Source organism: Ahaetulla prasina, chromosome 4 (genome assembly GCF_028640845.1).
Source record: "Ahaetulla prasina isolate Xishuangbanna chromosome 4, ASM2864084v1, whole genome shotgun sequence".
NCBI lineage: Eukaryota > Metazoa > Chordata > Lepidosauria > Squamata > Colubridae > Ahaetulla > Ahaetulla prasina.
The window spans coordinates 9,387,162-9,408,293 of NC_080542.1; the positions used below are offsets into that span (position 1 = coordinate 9,387,162).

The following is a 21,132-nucleotide window of genomic DNA, read 5'->3' on the forward strand; positions in this document are numbered from 1 at the left end:
ATGAGTTTGGACATCTCAACCCACATGGCAGACTTCTTAAATCTTTACAAGTTTCCACAGGTAAAAACTAATGTTGAGGAAATCAAACTTGTTAATGTACCATTCATGTATTTCTTCTCCTGTTACATTGTTTCAGAGAGAAGGGTGGGGGGAAGAGAGAGAGACTGACAGACAGACAGACAGAAACAGAGCGAGAAAGACAGAGAGAGAGAGAGAGAGAGAGACAGAGACAGAGAGAGACAGAGACAGAGAAGAGAGACAGAGACAGAGACAGACACAGAGAGAGAGGGGGGAGAGAGAGAGACCGACTGAGACCAAGACTGAGAGAGACCAAGAGAGACAGAGGGAGAGACAGAGGGAGAGGGAGAGACAGAGAGACAGACAGAGAGAGAGAGAGAGAGAGAGAGAGAAAGAGACAAAGACAGAGACAGATAGAGACAGAGACAGACAGAGAGACAGACAGAGAGAGACAGAGAGAGAGAAAGAGACAAAGACAGAGACACAGAGAGAGAGACAGAAAGAGAGAGAGAGAGACCGATACCGAGACCAAGACCAAGACTGAGAGAGACCAAGAGAGACAGAGAGAGAGACAGAGACAGAGAGACACAGAGACACAGAGAAAGAGAGACAGAGAGAGACAGAGGGAGAGGGAGAGACAGAGAAACAAAGACAGAGAGAGACAGTCAGAGAGACAGAGAGAGACAGACACAGAGACAGAAAGAGACAAAGACAGAGAGAGACAGAGAGAGAGACAGAAGACAGACAGAGAGAGACAGAGAGAGAGAAAGAGAGAGAGAGAGAGAGAGAGAAACAGAGACACAGAGAGCAGGAAGAAAGGATGAAGAGTCTTGATAGTTTCTAATTCATGGCTTGTTTTTCCAAATGTAGTTTCTGAAATAAAGTAGATACACTGATAGCCCAACAGCCCAATCTATCTTTAAAAAAAGTCTTACATTCCTTTTTAGCTTAGTTATGGTTCCTTTGCCTCAGAAGACAAAACACGTCCACGTTCCTTTTATCACATGGTCCCAAATGAAAGTCACCTGTATAAAGGCGTGGTCCAATTGCTTCTACATTTCAGATGGACATGGATTGGGCTACTTGCTGTGGATGATGAGACAGGGGAACATTTCTTGGACAACCTGGAGAAGATGTTCCACGAAAATGGAATCTGTTCTGCTTTCAGACGAATGCTCCCTAAGCAGGGTCTCTTTCTTCCATTTGATGAACTTGGAGAGATGGCATCAATTGTCTATCAGACCTTCATGGATAGGCGAGCTAGAGCGTGCCTCATTTATGGTGAAAGTATGACCCTTCTGTGGCTGAGCACTTTAGTGCCTCTAGCAGATCATCAATACGGAGCAAACGTCTCCCTTGGAAAGATATGGATCACAACCGTCCAGATTGATTTTACCGTGACATCCTTCATTACTCGCACTTTTTTTAAAATTTTCCAAGGGACTATTTCCTTCTCTATTCACTCAAATAAGCCTCAGGGGTTCCAAGCCTATCTTCAGAACGTAAAGCCTTTTGAGACAGAAGGAAGTGGTTTTCTCAAGAAATTCTGGGAGCAAGCCTTTGAGTGTTCACTTCCAAATTTTCAAGGATCAGATGACGCTGCTGGTACGTGCAATGGCAATGAGAAGTTGAGAGATCTTCCTAGCCCTGTTTTTGAGATGAGCATGACTGGCCACAGTTACAGTGTATACAATGCAGTCTATTCCATAGCACATGCTCTGCATGCTGTGCTATCATCTAGATCTCCATTCGGAGAAATAACGAGAAGACGACGTCTTCAAGAAATCCATCCTTGGCAGGTAACATTTCAACTATGGTCCTGTGTAAAGTCTATAGCTTGCTCCCAGAAGAACTGAAGCAGTTCATTTTGACAAAGTGAAGCATAGGGATTTTACTTATTGAAAGTATCACATCACTCCAAGGTATAGGAGAGGGATCCTCAAACTACAGCCAGTGGGCTGGATATAGCCCACCGAAGCCATTAATCTGGTCCGCAGGGGACCATGAGGCTGCCCCGCCCACATCACCCTGCCTACCCGCAGCCCCCACCAACATTCCGGAGGCCAGGGAGCCCAAAAATGGGACATGTGGAGGCCTCTGGAGGCCAAACACAGGCCCATTTTTGGGCGGCAGAGAGGTACTGGAGGCCGGGGAAGGCCAAAAACGGGATGCAAGGAGGCCTGTGGAGGCTCATTTTTTGCCTCCCTGGCTTCAGAGAGAGACAGAGAGACAGAGAGGGAGACACACAAAGACACACAGACACACACAGACACACAGAAGTCCCTCGTACCAGGGGTAGTATTGATTTAATTTCACTACTGGTTTGCAAATGTGAATGTGTGCACCTCCTCCACGCATGCGCAGAGCTTTCTCCACACGCACACAGGGTCAAAAACAGGATGTGATGACATCTGGGTGGGTGGGAGGAGCCTCCCGCTGCCGGCGCTACCGGTTCGCGCGATCTGGATAGAACCAGCTGCCTCATACATACCCCAAGGCTACCACATCTCTTCACTAACCTGCTTTCCACCCCTCCAGGAGCCAAACAAATTAAAAATTAATTTGCATGTATTGTTTGGGCTGCTAAATCAGCCACGCTCACCCAGTCACATGACCACCTAGCCACACCCACCCAGCTGGTCTCCCTCCCCCCCAACAGTCTGAGGGACCATGGATTGGCCCCCTGTTTAAAAAGTTTGAGGACCACTGGTCCAGGAGAATTCAAAAGAGGATATGTATATGTATATGTATGTATGTATGTATGTATGTATGTATGTATGTATGTATGTATGTATAGATAGATAGATAGATATAGATATAGATATAGATATAGATATAGATATAGATATAGATATAGATATATATTTGTTTTCTGAGATTTTCGCGGGTGTTTGTATGTAGGTCTTCGGTTAATCGGGTTTTCTCCTGCGTAAAATTCGAAGTTTCTTGGTGACATTTCGACGAAATCCCATTCATCATCATCAGGCTAGGTGCTTACAGTTTCGTATTTCTAGGAGAAATGTATGATCGCAGCTGTTTCTTCCTTTTAACTGCTAGTGGGGGTTTGAACTGATTGGTTGGGAGCTTGGCTGTGTTCTGATTGGGTGGGGGTGTGTTTTGATTGGTTGGGGGTTTGGCTGTGCTCTGATTGGATGGTGAGGTTGGCTGTGCTCTGATTGGATGGGGGTGTGTTCTGTTGGGGGGGGCTTGGTTGTGCTCAGGTTGGACTGAGATGCAGGGGGATTTGAGTTGGTGAGCTGCATTGCTGTTGTTTGGCTTCGTGGTCATGGTTGTGCTCCATCTTCATGGTGGGTGTCAGTCTGCTGCATGTATGGATTGGAGGGGTTTGAAGTGGCTAATGATGCAGCTGCGGTCTGGCTTCTGGTCCATGGTCGTGCTTCATTATCGGTGTGGGTTTGAGTTTGCTTTCTGTATGGATGTGTGGTGGTGACATGCTGTGTGGCACTTGTGAGTGTGGGTCTTGCATCATTCTTCATGTTAGGGACTCATTTGTTGATAAGGGCGGGTTTCCAAATGGCTGATAGGCGGGAGGTATCATCTCGTTTATTCATGCTGTGTGGACGTTTTTCTATCTCGATGGCTTCTCTGATTATTTATCTGATTATATATACATATATATATATGTAGGTCTTTGGTTATTGGGGTTTTCTCCCGTGTAAAATTGGAAGTGTCTTGGTGACATTTCGATAAAGTCCCATTCGTCATCTTCAGGCTAGGTGTTTACAGCTTCGTGCTTCTAGGAGAAAATTCTCCATTTCTCCTAGAAGCACGAAGCTGAAAACACCGGCCTGAAGATGATGAATGAGACTTTGTCGAAATGTCGCCAAGACACTTCCAATTTTACGTGGGAGAAAACCCGAATAACCAAAGACCTACAATAAATAAATAAATAAATAAATAAATAAATAAATAAATAAATAAATAAATAAATAAGTATGTATGTATGTATGTATGTATGTATACATACATACATACATACATACATACATACATACATATTTATTTATTTATTTATTTATTTATTTATATATGCAAAGGAACTATTTGTGATTTTCCAGTAACGTACTGGAAAAGTTGAAAGGCTTTTGTTTCTTGTGATTGCCTAAGATCTTGGACTAATAAAGCCACACTAAACTAAATGGATGTGAAATAATGGAACGAGCTGTATATCAATTCTTGGCAACAGACAAGAATAATTTGAGGGAAAGATAGAAGCTGTCCTTGCCAAGTCTCATGAGAAAGTCAGACTGGAGATGGCCAATTACTTGCAGAAAATAGCAGTGAAAATTAGCCCCATTTTGAATTAAACTTGTCCAAAGCCCATTTCTCCAGTTCTGTGGCATGCATCACTATACAACACCTGTAACTACTGAGTGAGAATTTGCTAGCCAATTTTAAGTACCCTTGAATTTGTCAACTGAGTGAGAATTATTTCCCAATATCCTCTATATCTTCAAGTACCCTTGAATCAGTGGTGAAATCCATTTTTTTTACTACCGGTTCTGTAGGCGTGGCTTGGTGGGCGTGCTGTGGCTTGGCGGATGTGGCAGGAAAAGGATACTGCAAAATCTCCATTTTCACCCAGCTCCAGGGGAAGGATACTACAAAATCCCCATTCCCTCCCTACTCCTGGGGGAAGGATATTGCAAAATCTCCATTCCCACTCCACTCTGGGACCAGCTAGAGGTGGTACTTGCTGGTTCTCTGAACTACTCAAAATTTCCATGACCAGTTGTCCGAAAAAACTCAGAATTTTCGCTACCAGTTCTCCAGAACCTGTCAGAACCCGCTGGAATTCATCCCTGCCTTGAATCCATCAGCTTCTCTTTCCCTCTTTCATCTAGCTCCACTCAGTTCTTCAGTGCATTGGCTTTAACAACTCGGCTGGAGAAACAGTGTCCTTTAATGAAAATAGAGAACTGGTTGCTGGATTTGATATTGTCAATTTGGTCATATTCCCCAACAACTCCTTTATTAGAACGAAACTTGGAGAATTGAGTCCTCATGGTTTTGAAGAACAAAAAATCACCATCCATGAAAATAAAATTTTCTGGCCAGAGTTTTATAATCAGGTATGAATTCTGCTCTTAGACATGGTCCTCATTTGTAATGGAAGGTGTGGATGATCTTAAGCAGAGGTGTCAACTCAAGGCCCGGGGCCCAGATCCAGCCTGCCCTCGAAATAGCAAAGATCTGGCTGCCCTAGAAATAGCAGGTGTCAGCAAACTGGAAGGTGTCAGCAAACTGGAAGGGGGGATTGTATGGAGCTGGGGAGCTAAGTATTTATTATTTATTTATTTATTTATTTATTTATTTATTTATTTATTTATTTATTTATTTATTTATTTATTTATTTATTTATTTATTTATTTATTTATTTATTTATTTATTTATTTATTTATTTACATTTATATCCCGCCCTTCTCCGAAGACTCAGGGCGGCTTACAGTGTATAAGGCAATAGTCTCATTCTATTTGTATATTTACAAAGTCAACTTATTGCCCCCCCAACAATCTGGGTCCTCATTTTACCTACCTTATAAAGGATGGAAGGCTGAGTCAACCTTGGGCCGGGCTTGAACCTGCAATAATTGCAGGCTGCTGTGTTTTAATAACAGGCTTCTTACAGCCTGAGCTATCACGGCCCCAAAAGTAGTAAAAGTATTCAAAATAGCATTCCTTTCTTTGAGAATCAAAGCCAAGCTGCCCTGTACCTGGAGGGGTATGACTAGGAGGCATTTCCAGCTGGGATGATGCGTTGATTGGACAATGTGATGGACATGTGGGTGCTGGGGCAGGGACTTGGACTTTCTTTTGGGTGAGGAAAACTCAGATTTGGGTTTTCCTAGATGTGCCAATATAACATCTCGAATAAAATGGAACTTTGAGGAAACTCAATCCTCAGAGTTTTCCTTCATTGGAGGTATTACTTGGAACCCTGACAAAAGGCCTGGCCATGGTGCCTCTGCCAGTGAAAATGGAGCTTGGGAGGGCCACACACATTCCTCTCAGACTTCGTTTTCGGCTGTGATGGCCTCCTGTCACCCTCTGCCAGTGAAAACTGGCAGAGGTGCCCCCTAAGCTACATTTTTACTGGCAGAGGGTGGCGGGAGGCTGAAAAAGGAGCTCGGGAGCCTGTTTTCACTGGCAGAGCACTCGGGCCACCACAGATGCCCCCAACACGAGTGTCAGCCTCTGCTTTTATTTTAAGTGTATATTTACCTATTGGAGTGTTTTACTGTTTTATTACTTTGTTAAAGGTTTTTTCTTACTGAATGTCTTACATGATTTATGGGGAAGGGAGGAGGTTTTTACTGTTGCCAGGGTTCAGCTGTCATTTCAGGTGGAGGAGGAGATAGTCTTTCAAACAGACTTTTAAAGTGATTTGGCGGCGTGAATGTAATGGGAGTTGCCTGCTTCGCATTCCATCCGGAAGATTGACAGGGGGAGAACATCGAAAGTGAAACAACATGTGGCCAAGGAGGAAGAGGACATTGGACTATGACTGTTTGAACTCTGGAGAGAGGAGGGTTCATGAGAGGAAATACTTTTGTACAATTATAATTACTTTCAGTTCTGGCTTTGCTTTCCTCGCTATCGGACATGCTTAGTAAAAATTACCAATATCTATAATCTTATGGAGTTGGGTCACGTCTGTTTGAAAGACTATCTCCTCCTCCACCTGACATCAAACAGGCCATGCCCACCCTGACCATGCCCACTGTGGCTCCTGAGGTCAAACACAACCCTGATGTGGCCCTCAATTAAATCAAGTTTGACATCTCTGATCTTGTTGTGTCTGCGCCCCCTGAGCCGGGCCTCCTGCCAGAAAGTGACTTGGAAAGTGAGGGGGAAGGGCCGTCAGGACTTACCTCAGGAGCACCGGCTTCCCTGGCTCAGCTCCAGGAGCCAAAGGCAGGCCAAGTGGACGAGATAATGAGGCCTCCGTCCCTGACCCTTTCTCCCCCCCAGGCCACGCCTCCAGACCCAGCTGATGGCAAACAGACTTGGTTGGACCCTAGGTTTCGTAGGCAGGAAAGGAGGGAACAACAGAAGCAGGGGTGGGGCAGGCCTAGGAAGTGCTGAGTCATGGAGCCACACCCCACAGGATATAAAGGCAGTGAGCACTGCTGTGTCTCTTCATAGCAGGCAAATCAACTGATTAACTAAGAGCTGAAGTTTGTTCCTGAGTGACTCACCAGCGTTGAGGAAGATAACAGAGAACTTGGCAGACGTTCATTATTCTGCTGCCAGAGCTGATAGTGCCAGCTAATTAAGCCATTACTCGGACGGAGGCGAAGGGGGGACAGAACAGATTTTGAGAAACAGAGGGAAGAGACGCTTCCTAGGAAATAATGAGACAAGGGAAGCAGGAGTCTCCAGTGGCTCAACTTTCAGAGGAAGAAACTTAGGATGGACGTATGGAGATTCTATGGAGATTCTCAGTCAACTAGGTTGTCCCAAAGGTGCTTTTTCAAAAAGCAACTGGACTATGCCTTTCCTTGAGGAAGAAGATGAAACTTCATCCATTAGTCAGAACTAATGAAGCTTCTTGGATGAGAAGTGAAAGGTCTTTTTCATCTTTTAACAACCCCATAATCTCTTGTGGGGTGAAGTCTAGGCAACTGAATGGAGCTAGTAGAATGTTTACTGGCCGGATGCCCTTCCTGTCGCCAATGCAGAGTTTTGTTCAGCAGATATATTCTCAGTGTGGCCAGAGAGAGAAATATCTGCCTCTACTTAGGATCAAACTCACAGCCTCCTGATTGTGAGATGAGATCGATGAGATCTGCCTCTACTTAGGATCGAACTCACAGCCTCCTGATTGTGAGATGAGAGCTCCACCTCTAGGCCACCGCACCACTCCTAAGTCTTCTTCCTCAAGGAAAAACATAGTCCAGTTGCCTTTTGAAAAATAACCTGCCCTAATGGATCAATTATAGCAAGGAAAATGGAACGATATATTTCTCCTGTTTGGATTCCGAAATGTCACTTCAAAATTGTTAAAAACATAAATCGCCTTTTTCTGGTTAGATGATTCCTCTTTCGGTGTGCACAAATTCCTGTGAACCGGGTTATCATAAAAAAAAGGAGGATGGGAAGAAATTCTGTTGCTACGGCTGTGTTCAATGCCCCGAAGGAATGATTTCAAAATCGAAAGGTGAGTTTTGAATTGATCTTTCTCATGAGTTGGTCGCAGCAAGATACAAAACTTGTCCAAAAATACAAGTTATACCACAATTTGGCAAATGGGAGAAATAAAAAAATTGCATTAGTGTTCCTTGAATGAGCCTCTTTTGTTTCCTCTTAATTAATTTGAGTTACTCTGAGCAGTAATGGCAAACCTTTTAATAATAATAATATTAATAATAATAATAATATTAATAATAATAATAATATTAATAATAATAATAATAATAATAATAATAATAATAATAATAATAATAATAATAATAATAATAATAATAATAATAATAATAATAATAATAATAATAATAATAATAATAATAATAATAATAATAATGTTTTAATTTGTATACCGCCCTTCTCCCGAAGGACTCAGGGCGGTGAACAGGCAAATAAAATACAAACAGAAACATACACCATAATTAAAACAACCCTTAAAAAACTGATTCAAATTTGCCAGAAAATTTAAAATAACATTACACCCCATAAAATTACAGAAATTTAAAACCCATCAAAGTTCAATTAAAATTTAAAATTTAGAATTTAAAATCAGGCCAGTCCAGCCATACGAAATAAATAGGTTTTAAGTTCGCGGCGAAAGGTCCTAAGGTCAGGTAGTTGTCGAAGCCGGGGCGGAAGTTCGTTCCACAGGGTAGGAGCCCCCACAGAGAAGGCCCTCCCCCTGGGGGCTGCCAGTCGACACTGTTTGGCTGACAGCACCCTGAGGAGTCCCTCTCTGTGGGAACGTACCAGACGCTGGGAGATAGAGGCCGGCAGTAGATGGTCCCGTAAGTAGCCCAGTCCTAAGCCATGGAGTGCTTTAAAGGTGGTAACCAATACCTTTTCAGCATCAAGTGCCAAAAAGGGAGCGCTTCGTGTGCGCTCTCGTCAGGGCTGCGACCAGGAAGAGGAGCTGCTCAGGGGGCATGCATGCGCCAGATAAGGTACTTCCGGTTTCCGGTGTGCAAGCAAATCTTCCGATTACTGGCACCATGCACATGCACCAATCAGCTAGCCGGCATGCATGCTCACACCAGAAAACGGAAGACCAGCTCTTCTGGTTTCCGGCACTGCCACACACACAAAGGCCAGCTAATCATCAAATGCGCATGCACGCCAGAAACCCAGAAGAGGAACGGGCGACGCCGCACGTGCCAGGTGACATGGCTCCACATGCCACTTTGGGCACATGTGCCATAGCTTCTCCATCACGGCTCTCGAGGGTCATATTAAGTGGTGGGATTCAGCCAGTTTGCACCACTTTGGGAGAACCTGTTGTTAAACTTTCTGAGCAGTTTGGTGAACTGGTTGTTGGAAGAAATCATTAGGGCAGAGAACGGGTTGTTAAATTATTTGAATCCTACCACTGCTCATATTACTAACACTTTAACAGCCACATTCTCCTAATATAGTCTTTCTCAATATGATGTTTTCCAGAACGTTTAAGTTTTGACAGACTCCTGAATGTAGTTTGCTGGCATTTTTAAAACTAAGGAAAATCAAAAGAAGCATATTTTAAATAGTAGTACAAGAATGTTTTTAGAAGGCCATCTTTATAATGGATAGCAAGAGAGTAATGGAGTTGGAAGAGACCTTGTAGGGCTTCTTGCTCAAACAGGAGACCTTATACCATTTCAGACAAGTGGCTATCCACTCTCTTCTTAAAAGCCCTCCAGTGATGGACCATCCAAAACTTATGAAGGCAAGTCGTTCCACTGGTTAATTGTTCTCAGTGTCATAAATAATAATAATAATAATAATAATAATAATAATAATAATAATAATAATAATAATAATAATAATAATAATAATAATAATAATAATAATAATAATAATAATAATAATAATTTAATTTCTATACTGCCCTTCTCCTGAAGGACTCAGGGCAGTTTACAGCCAAGTAAAAACAATAAGAAATATAATATACAATTAAAACCAATTTTAAAAAACCTATTCAATTTGGCCCATTAATTAAAATACACAATAAAACCATAAAAAAACCCATTAAAATTAATAATAGACTTCTATTTTATGCCAGTCCTGCACGGAAGAACAAGTAGGTCTTCAGCTCGTGGCAAAAGATCCGGAGGTCGGGAAGTTGTCAAAGTCCTGGGGGAAGCTCATTCCAGAGGGTAGGTACCCCCACAGAGAAGGCTCTCCCCCTGGGGGTCGCCAGCCAACATTTTTTGTCTGACGGCACCCTGAGGAGGCCCTCCCTATGGGAGAGCACAGGTCGATGGGAGGCAAACGATGGGAGGCAAAGAAGACCTAGTCAGTATGGATAGAGGCTTCCATGGATAGATGCTTCCATGAAAACATACTCATGCAATTATATATTAATTCATGACTGTTTATCTTTTTTTTTTCTCAAAGATATGGACAGTTGCTTCCACTGTCCAGAAGATCACTATGCAAGCAGAAGTAGAGACAAGTGTTTTCCTAAAGTGATAACTTTCCTTTCCTACGAGGAACCATTGGGAATTATTTTCTCCTCAGCAGCCTTTTGCTTTTCTTTCACCACCGTCTTGATACTTGGAATATTTATTACACATCAAAATACTCCCATCGTCCAAGCCAACAACCGGGATCTCACCTACCTTCTCCTCCTTTCCCTCCTCCTCTGCTTCCTTTCTTCTTTGCTATTCCTTGGAGAACCTAACAAGGTAACCTGCGTTCTCCGGCAGTCTGCTTTTGGCATCATCTTCTCGGTAGCCATTTCTTGTGTGTTGGCCAAAACTATCATGGTGGTGGTTGCTTTCATGGCTACCAAACCAGGATCCAACATGAGAAGGTGGCTTGGAAGAAAAATGTCTAGCTTCACCATTGTTGTAAGCGCCTTTATCCAAGTAGGCATTTGCGTGGTGTGGTTGGCAACTTCTCCCCCGTATCCAGATTTGGATATGCAGTCACTAGCCAAAGAGATCATAGCAAAGTGTAACGAAGGTTCCATCGTTATGTTTTACTTTGTCCTGGGCTACATGGGATTCCTATCCCTCATCAGCTTCACTGTAGCTTTCCTCGCCAGAAAGTTGCCAGACACTTTCAACGAAGCGAAGTTCATTACGTTTAGCATGCTGATGTTTTGCAGTGTTTGGCTGAGCTTTGTGCCAACCTATCTGAGCACTAAGGGAAAATACATGGTAGCTGTGGAGATCTTCTCTATTCTAGTCTCCACGGCTGGATTACTCGGCTGCATCTTTTCCCCCAAATGCTACATAATCATACTGCATCCTGAACTGAACACCAAAGTACAGATGATAAAGAGGAGGAAGATCTGAGGTTCCAGGTTACAAATCTTGCCAACGGGGAAGACATTTAGGAGGAAGAATTATGGAGCCTGCTTGCATTGCTGGATTTGATGTGTGCATTCAGCTGCAGTCATCTATTTCCATTTCTTATTCTTTATGAAATACATGCAATGAACTAAACTCTGGATAAGCATGGTCTTCTTTGTAGGAAAGCAATGGACTATATTTTAATTCATATGGATTAATGGTCCTTGTTTGATTTTGATGGAGATCAACAGTGCTTTTGTGATAAGTTTGGCTGAAGTGAAATATGTTTAAGATGCACGAGATGTCAAGAACTTGAGTTTTACACAGAGTTCCTATGCATCACACAGCATGGCAAATATGAACATTTACAGCCTGGTTTCTAAGGAGGCCTAAATTTATAAATAATATAAATTAACAGAAATACAAAGGGGATCTTAGAAACTGTTATTTTCTTTTTTTCCCCCCTTTCTCCTCCTCTTTGTCCCTTTTTTCCTCTTTATTTTCCAATACTTCAATGGTAGTTAAATTCCCTTTATCTTCTTTTCTCTTTTTCAATATGTGCAAAGAACATTGAGTGACAATACAGACTTCAAAGACAAAAATCTTTATTGTGCGACAAATGGTATAATGTATGCAGCAGTTTTTTTTAAGGTTACATTCACTTCTAGAAGGAAAATAAAAATAATTTACATTTATTAACACTGGCATTAATGTATAATTTAGGTAGATATAATATTTTTTGTCTTTCTTTTACCCTCAATGTCCTAAATTATCCAGATATTGGTATCTTTTTTTTAATTATTTTTTTTATAGTTTTAATGTGATACACAATCTGACACACGACATATAACATATAAATATTTCCTATTTCTAAACAGCGTTTCTTAGTGGTCTTCTTTTGCTTTTATATCTTTTCCCCAAATCACACTTGTTATCTTTATTTACATTAAATTATTTAATACTAATAGCTTTACTTTTCTAGATTCTTATATATTTATTATTTACATATTATACATTTCTAATACATTTCTGTACTGCTTAATTACTCCCCTTTGGGTTTTTCCCCCTTTATTTCTAGACTGAAGCCATTCAAACCATTTATTCCAGATTATATAATAATCTGTCTCTTCTTTCTCTTTCATTTCTTTTATCAACTTGTCCATTTTGGCATAATAATTAATTAATTAATTGAATTAATTAATAAATAAATAAATAATTCAACATGTTGGAAATGCAAAAAACAAAAACAAAAAAAAAAACAACTCAGGGAACATATTACCATCTATGGTGGACATGTCCGATGGCAAAAAAATTCTGGGCAAATATTAAAAAATGGCTAGAAAAAATAAACAACCAGTTGAAAGTAAACCGGAAACATTTTTACTAAAATTTTTTACAAGACACTGGTGTCTTAATCATTTTAAACAGCATTGTATAAATATTGCAGTGCCAAAAAAATACAATGTAGTAAGCAAGTTTCACAAAAAGAACTATGGATTCAGTTCAGATCTGAGGCACAGTGGTTATTCAAAGGAATAACTTTTGTAGAATAAAAATATTGATAAATGGATGTTCCCTTGTAACTACGTTCAGGAAATCTTGGAACCATAGAATTGAATAGGGGCCTCTGTGGCTCAGGCTGGTAAGACAGTCTGTTATTAACAGCAGCTGCTTGCAATTACTGCAGGTTCAAGTCCCACCAGGCCCAAGGTTGACTCAGCCTTCCATCCTTTATAAGGTAGGTAAAATGAGGACCCAGATTGTTGGGGGCAATAAAAGTTGACTTTGTATATAAATATACAAATAGAATGAAGACTATTGCTTGACATAGTGTAAGCCGCCCTGAGTCTTTGGAGAAGGGTGGGATATAAATGCAAAAAAAAATAAAATAGAATTGAGTCTTTAAGCAATAGAGGAAATTTTAAAGCAATTTTTAAAAAATGTTGCTGTTTTAATATGACTTGTTATTGTTTTTGGAGTAGACTTGTGAGCTATCAATATGGTTACCATTTTTAGATTTCTTTTGCCTGGAAGACAATTTTTGACTTCATTTCTTTCTCTTGTTTTTTTGTTTTGCTCTCATTGTTTTTAAAAAAATAATTTTTATTAAACAGATTTTTTTAAACAAAAGCAAAAACAAAAACGAAATATTAACATTTTCTTCTTTTCAACAGTTTCCATCAATACTTATACATTTTGTGTCTCTTATCCTAATGTATCTTTTATACATATATTTCTAATATATCATAAGTATATCACTATAATATATTATATTATTCTAATTATTTCATTTACATATGTACTTAGATATACTCATGTACCCAATTTCCTTTCCACAGTTTTTGTTTCTTTTTATTTGTTCTTCTATTTCTACTCCTAATTTAGCCATTATTTAATTTTTCCTTGTCCTTTTATTTTTTTTCCCTTTTTTCCTCCAACCATTTATTCCATCTCTCCCAGACTAGATAATCTTCTGTTTCCTCTTTTTATTTTATGTATCTCCTTCGTCACCTTATCCATTTCTGCACATTCCATGATTTTTCTAATTACATTGTCTTCAGATGGTATATTGTTATTTTTTCCAGTTCTGTGCGTAGACTATTCGTGCTGCTGTAACTATGTGGATCATTAAAAACCGTATTTCTTTTTCATACGACTCTGGAATTATTCCCAGTAAAAATGTTTCTGGCCTCATTTCTATATGGTGATTTATAATTTCTTCTATTTGTAATTTAATTTTTTGCCAATATCGTTTTGCTTTATGACAGGACCACTACAAAAATTGTTCTCATTTTTTGACGATGATAATGATGATGTTCAAAGCAGAATCATTTTATTAACACTGTTGCATGTACACAATAGAAATCCTCCAGTGATGAAGCACCCACTACTTCTGATGGCAAGTCCAAAGAAGGACTAAGGGAGAAATGATAGCAGTGTTCCAATATCTCAGGGGCTGCCACAAAGAAGAGGGAGTCAAACTATTCTCCAAAGCACCTGAGGGTAGAACAAGAAGCAACGGGTGGAAACTAATCAAGGAAAGAAGCAACTTAGAACTAAGGAGAAATTTCCTGAGAGTTAGAACAATTAATCTTCAGTGGAACAACTTGCCTCCAGAAGTTGCGAATGCTTCAACACTGGAAGTTTTTAAGAAGATGTTGGATAACCACTTGTCTGTGGTGGTGTAAGGTTTCCTGCCTAAGCAGAGGGTTGGACTAGAAGACCTCTAAGGTCCCTTCCTACTCTGTTATTCTATTCAATTCTATTCTATTCTATTCTATTCTATTCGATTCTATTCTATTTGATTCGATTCGATTCTGTCACTTCCTGTCCAACCGGAAGTTGGGAAATGGGCCATTTTGGGCTGTTTTTGCCCTCCCCAGCTGCATAAAGAGGACCTGGAGCCAGGTGAGAAAGAAAAACAGGCCTACTGGGCCATCGCGTGCCAGGAGTGGGGGGGATTGCGCGCGCATGCGCAGAGCAGGGCGCATAGAATTACGGTTGTGGGCACACGCACACATGAACCTTCCCCCCCCCATCCTGGCATACAATGGCAAAAAGGTTAGCCATCACTGGTTTAGGGTCTCCTGCTTGTTCAGGGGGTTGGAGTAGAAGACCTCCAAGGCCCCTTCCAACTCTGTTATTCTATCCTTCCTTATTTGTTGGCCAACGTATTTGAGCTTCAGCTTCAGTGTCTGTCCTTCCAAAAGTCAGCAGTCTTGATTTCCTTACATTTATTTCCTTGGCAAGAAACACATTGTCTTTAACAGATCTTATTCTTTTTTCATTTTTTCCCCAAGAAAAACAAAGGTTTTCATTAAGGAGGCTTTGAATCATCATCATCACTTCTTGATGGTCACAATGGTTCAAACATCAAAGCAAATAGTCAGATGTAGCGTTAGGTCCTTTGCCGACTGCTAATAACCTAAAGTTACCAAGATAGTCAATAAAGTTTTTAAAGTCGGAAGTATTGTCTTAATGCAGTTACCAAAGCAAGAGATTTTTATGTTAAGGTATTGAAGGCTGGAAGTTTACCAGATTTAGAAGTTAAGGTGGGAGGAGAAGTGTAAATGGCTAAAAAAAAGGGAGGAGGAAGTAAAGCAAACAGAATTTGAAATTGGGGCTGTAACTTTGGGAGAAGAAATACAGAAAATAGCAGGGGAGGAGCAAAGGATGGTAATCTTTAAAAAAGATCAAGGAGTAAAGAAGCAACATTGTCAGATGAAAAGTGTTTCCTTTTATGGGAAAGGGTAAAATGTAAGTAAAAATTTTTGAACATAAAAGAAGTAGAAAGGATAATGTTCATTTGTTTGAGCCTGTAAGTCAAATGTGGGTGTATTTCCAAATGTGGGAAATATGGGTGAACATTTCCTTCTTTTTTGGTTTCTTTTTATGGAGAAGGAGAGTTGAGGTTTTAGGGGAGGGATGGGAATTTATGGATAATTAGGGTATTTTGGCTTATGATTGTTAGATTGTATACCTTGTACTCTGCTCTGGGAAGTCCGGGGGGGGGGGAGTGGGTGATGGTGGGTGGGGGGAAGGGTGTGGGATGTAATGGGGGAAAAATTTTTGTAAAACTTTTTCAATAAAACAATTAAAGTTTTTAAAGTCCCCATATTTACCAAGAGATTTATTGAGCTCAGTGTTGCTGTCCCCACTTGTAGATCCCTCTCCTGCCTCAATTGCCTCTGTTCCCAGTCCACTCCACTCCTAGACTTCCTTCCAAGGTAATGGAAGATAAATCATAACAGATCTGTCTGTTGGGTCAAATTTGGAACAAAGGGCAAACAACTTTACACAAGCTCATTAGTTCAGAATGGTCAAACAATTGGCAACTCCAAATCTCAACCAAAAAACTATCTGTCTTACACATTGGCAAAATAAATAAATGAATGAATGAATGAATAAGAACACCAAATAAAAGCTGGGCAGATACGAAATCATAGATGATTCTTACTCTGTCAAGGAGAAGGAGAAATTTCCTGACAGTTAGAACAATTAATCAGTGGAACAACTTGCCACCAGAAGTTGTGAATGCTCCAACACTGGAAATTTTTAAGAAAATGTTGGATAACCATCTGTCTGAGATGGTGTAGGGTTTTCTGCCTGGGCAGGGTGTTGGACTAGAAGACCTCCAAGGTCCCTTCCAACTCTGATATTATTATTATTATTATTATTATTATTATTATTATTATTATTATTATTATTATTATTATTATTATTACTACTACTTTGGAGTACTCATCTCAAATAATCTAAGTGCCAGAGCTCACTGTAACAGCATTGCCAAAAAGGCATTAAGAGTTGTAAACCTAATCTTGTGAAGCTTCTTCTCTGATAACATTGTACTGTGGACTAGGACTAGACCAATTCTCGAATACAGCTCGTCTTTCTGGAATCCACACTGTATATCCGACATTAATACAATTGAGCGAGTCCAGAGGTATTTCACGAAAAGAGTCCTCAACTCCTCTGCTCACAACAGAATACCTTATGCTACCAGGCTTGAAATTTTAGGCTTGGAAAACCTAGAACTACGCCGCCTATGGTCCGACCTAAGCGTAGTACACAAAATTATCCACTACAACATACTACCTGTCAATGACTACTTCATCTTCAACCTCAATAATACACAAGTGCAATATAGATACAAACTCAAGGTAAACCACTCCATATTTGATCACAGAAAATACTACTTCAGCAACAGAATGGTCAATGTCTGGAATGCACTACCTGTTGGGCCTCGTCCTCCCTCCTCTCCTCAGCCGGGCCCCTCCCATCTCCTCCCGGGCCTGTTATCAGACTCGGAGATTGATAATGAAGATGAAAGGTCTGTCATGCCTCCAACCCACGGCCCTGGCCCCATGCCCGGACAGGATGTCAGGAGTGAACAGACAAGCCTGGGAAACGTCACTCCTAAAGTGTGTGAGCAGGAAGCCAGCCACATGCTGGAATTACTGACAGCAGATCCAGCTGAAGAGAATTCACAGTGGGAGGATCCTCACTTCCGGAGATCTGAGAGGTGACGCCAGCAGAAAGAAGGGAGGGACAGGCCTGGATAAATGCTGAGTCATGGAGCCATACCCCACAGCCTATATAAAGGATCTGCTTTTGGCATTCCAACCTTGAGTCAAGCAAAGTCTCATCTAGTTTGCTGATATCAGACTCTATCACTGAAGTCATAACTTGGACTCCTGCCTGCCCTGAGAAACCTCGAAGGAATTTGGCAAGCTTCAGAAGCTTCGTTGCCACATTTGATACGGACTTCCTTGACCCGGTCATTGGAGGGGGAGGGGGACACTACACTACCTGACTATGTTGTTACATCCTCAACCCCCATAATTTTAAACTGTCTACTGTAAACTGTCTACTGTTGACCTGACCCAATTCCTAGGAGATCTATCTGTTGGGTCGTGTTTGGAACAAAGAGGAACCAAACAACTTTACACAAGCTCATTAGTTATGGAGAATGATAAAGGCAAGACTAAATGAACATGCTGTGTGGCGTTGTGGTTCAAAGAGCCATGAAGGCACAGTGGTTTGAATGCAGTACTGCAGGCTACTTCTGCTGAGTGCTGGCTGCCAGCAGTTTGGCAGTTCAATTCTCACTGGCTCAAGGTTGACTCAGCTTTTCATCCTTCCAAGGTCAGTAAAATAAGGACCCAAATTGTTGGGGACAATATGCAGCTCATTGTTGTGACTCCAGCCCCCGAACCTGGCCCCATGCCTGAAAGTGACTCCGAGAGTGAGGTGGAAGGGCTGGTAAGGCTTACCTCGGGAGCACCGATTCCTTTGGCTTGGCTCCAGGAGCCAGAACCAGAGCAGTCGGAGGACGTAACGAGGCCGTCATCCCCTGATTCTTCCCTTCCCCAGGCTACGCCTTCAGACCCAGCTGATAATAATAATCAAGCTTGGCTTGACCCGCGCTTCAGAAGATTAGAGAGGCGGCGTCATCAGAAGGAAGGGTGGGGCAGGAGCCCCACTCCACAGGATATATAAAGAGCTTTGGGACTGCTCTCACTCCATGGGAAGCAAAAGTTTAGCTGAACCATTTCAAAAAGAGCTGAAAGTCTTGTTACGTGAGTCATTTGTTTGAACTTGGGCAGGCAGCTGCGATTTCTCTGCCAGGACTGATAAGAGCTGTGAATCCACTGGCTGAAGGCCAGCTCGTGGGTCTGAAGTGGGGAAGGAGACAGAACACTCACAGAGGTCTGTAAAGCACTGTGAAGTGGTATGTAAGTCTAAATGCTATCACTATGCTGAAGAGCCTTAACTATTCCATTTGTTATAGAAAGTAGACATGAAGGAAATGTTTGAGAACTTGATGAGAAGTGCCATTTGAATCACCAGGCATTCGTTCTCCACTAGAGCACAAGTAAGTAGTAGGAGAAATAACTACCATGAAAACTGAAAATTTCACAGTAACTGATAACAGGGAGGTTTTTGCCAGTTTCCAGATTCACTTCCTCTCACTGTGTAAGCTCTGCAGTAGTAGACTGCTGTGTCTTCCATTTTCAGTCTGTCCATTTGCAGATACAGCTGGTGGTTGGTATTGTCCCTGGAGACGGTGAAGCGCCCTTTCACAGATTCTGCGTATTCTTGCTTACTTGCATCAAACCAAATAACTGCAATCCATTCCAGTCCTTTCCCTGGAGCCTGTCGCACCCAATGCAGGCCCGCGTTGCCAAAGTCAAACCCTGAACCTCTGCAGGAAAGGCGGAGGGACTCCCCAGGTTTTTTCAAACCTCCTCCCGATTGTTCGAGGAGACCTTCAGATTTGATACCTAGGAATCGATATGCATTTTAATACGCGTTCATGTATTAATGTATAGAGAATTAATTATATAGTCTGTGCTGCGGACTTGTGCTGCGGAAGAAAAATCGCGCCTTACCTCTGAAAAGGGCTGAACATATAAGTAACTGCAGCCCAAGGACAATTTTTCCCTTCATCTTTTTTGGGGGAGTTGGTGGTGGAGCTGGTAGTGCCGTGGGATTGGTCTTAGTCTAAGAGAATGGAGTTGGGGCTTCATGATGAAGGGGCACAGAGCAATCCTTGCATTTCTACATGAAGTCATCCGTATATTTACATATCGGTCAAAATAAAAGGGGCAACGTTTCCCATCAGCTGTTCTTGGAGATCGACAACATGACTGGGGAGGCGCTAAGTTCTGAACAGATGAGGAGAGTAAGCATCATAATGGTCCCATTGGTTCAAACTTCAAAGCTAATAGTTTTCTTTCCTTAACGATTATTGATGGATTCTGATTCTCCTCCTCCTCCTCCTCCTCCTCCTCCTCCTCCTCCTCCTCCTCCTCCTCCTCCTCCTCCTCCTCCTCCTCCTCCTCCTCCTCGTTGTTAGTTGCAAAGTCGTGTCTGACCCATCACAACTCCATGGACAAGATTCCTCCAGGCCTTCCTATCCTCTACCATCCTCTGGAGTCCATTTAAGCTCATGCCTACTGCTTCAGTGACTCCATCCAACCACCTCGTTCTCTGTCGTCCCCTTCTTCTTTTGCCCTCAATTGTTCCCAGCATTAGGCTCTTCTCCAGTGAGTCCTTCCTTCTCATTAGGTGGCCAAAGGATTTCAGTTTCATCTTCAGGATCTGGCCTTCTAAAGAGCAGTCAGGGTTGATCTCCTCTAGGACTGACCGGTTTGTTCGCCTTGCAGTCCAAAAGAGTCACAGGAATCTTCTCCAGCACCAGAGTTCAAAGGCCTCAATTCTTTGGTGCTCAGCCTTTCTTATGGTCCAACCTTCACAGCCGTACATTGCAACTGGGAAAACCATAGCCTTGACCTCTTCCTCCTAGAATACCAAATTAATTGGTGGCAGAAGTAGCCACAAACATGATTTGTAAGGATTTGGCTCCCTCTAGGAATCAGAATGAGACAAAACACATTATAGCCAACTCTCTCTGAATAGTCTCAAAAAAGATTTGCCTTCTCAAAAAAAAAAAAAAAAAAAAAAAAAGGAAGGAAACAATCTGTTTACTTTATGTTTCAGAAAGTAAAGTACGGTGTGGTTCAGAATTGGCTGGGTGGAGAGGATTGCAATTTTTTTTGAGAAGTTAAATTCTCTTGGGGCCTTTGCCAATGAATTTTCAAAGGAACAACAAAGAAAATGATCACAATTTCAGAATATTAGAACTACAGAAACCAGTTTTTCCCTGTTTCCCACCACTCAGCCATTGGCATTCTGTGTGACAGTCCTGATTCTTGTGTGAAAGATGAGGATACACAAGTAGTCCTCAACAACCACTGTTTAGTGACGGTTCAAAGTTGCAAGTGATATACAACTGGTCCTCCTACTTACCACCATTGCACGACGCTTACCACCATGCTGCACACGGTGCATCAAAATTACTAACAAGAGGCAAAACTATAGTGACCAGACATCCCGCTTTTGGTGGGACAGTCCTGCTTTTTAATAATTTGTCCCGCGTCCCATGGCATTTCCAAAAAGTCCCGATTTTTCCCCCCACTCCCATTCTGAAAATGGGAGGCGGCAACGCAAGAGGAGGAGGAGGAGGCGGAGAAGGGGGAGTGGCAGAGAAGGGGGTGTGAGATCCCCCGCTGCCTAGGAAGAGTCGAGAGGAGAGCCGAGGAGAGCCGAGCCTGCCTGGAAGAGGCGA

The 21,132-nt window shown here is 41.7% G+C and overlaps 1 protein-coding gene and 1 gene segment (V, D, J or C); one reads left to right on the forward strand and one right to left on the reverse strand.

The window, feature by feature from the left end:
* The first annotated feature begins 1,022 nt into the window (after positions 1-1,022).
* LOC131197827 (vomeronasal type-2 receptor 26-like) lies at positions 1,023-11,504 on the forward strand. The gene is made up of 4 exons (XM_058182356.1): positions 1,023-1,817; positions 4,884-5,111; positions 8,074-8,200; positions 10,600-11,504. Exons 1-4 carry the CDS (start codon positions 1,023-1,025, stop codon positions 11,502-11,504), a joined length of 2,055 nt encoding a protein of 684 aa, XP_058038339.1.
* Positions 11,505-18,917: 7,413 nt separating this feature from the next.
* Positions 18,918-19,512, reverse strand: LOC131197828 (immunoglobulin heavy variable 3-33-like). The segment is given in 2 exon segments: positions 18,918-19,285; positions 19,394-19,512. Coding segments are annotated over 2 exon segments (426 nt in total).
* Between the last annotated feature and the right edge of the window lie 1,620 nt (positions 19,513-21,132).

Coding starts and splice junctions, on each gene's coding strand:
- LOC131197827 (XM_058182356.1), top strand. CDS start 1,023: ATGGTCCCAAATGAAAGTCACCTGTATAAAGGCGTGGTCCAATTGCTT. Junction 1,818..4,883: donor AAGAAATCCATCCTTGGCAG/GTAACATTTCAA, acceptor TCTTTCATCTAG/CTCCACTCAGTTCTTCAGTG. Junction 5,112..8,073: donor GGCCAGAGTTTTATAATCAG/GTATGAATTCTG, acceptor TTTTCTGGTTAG/ATGATTCCTCTTTCGGTGTG.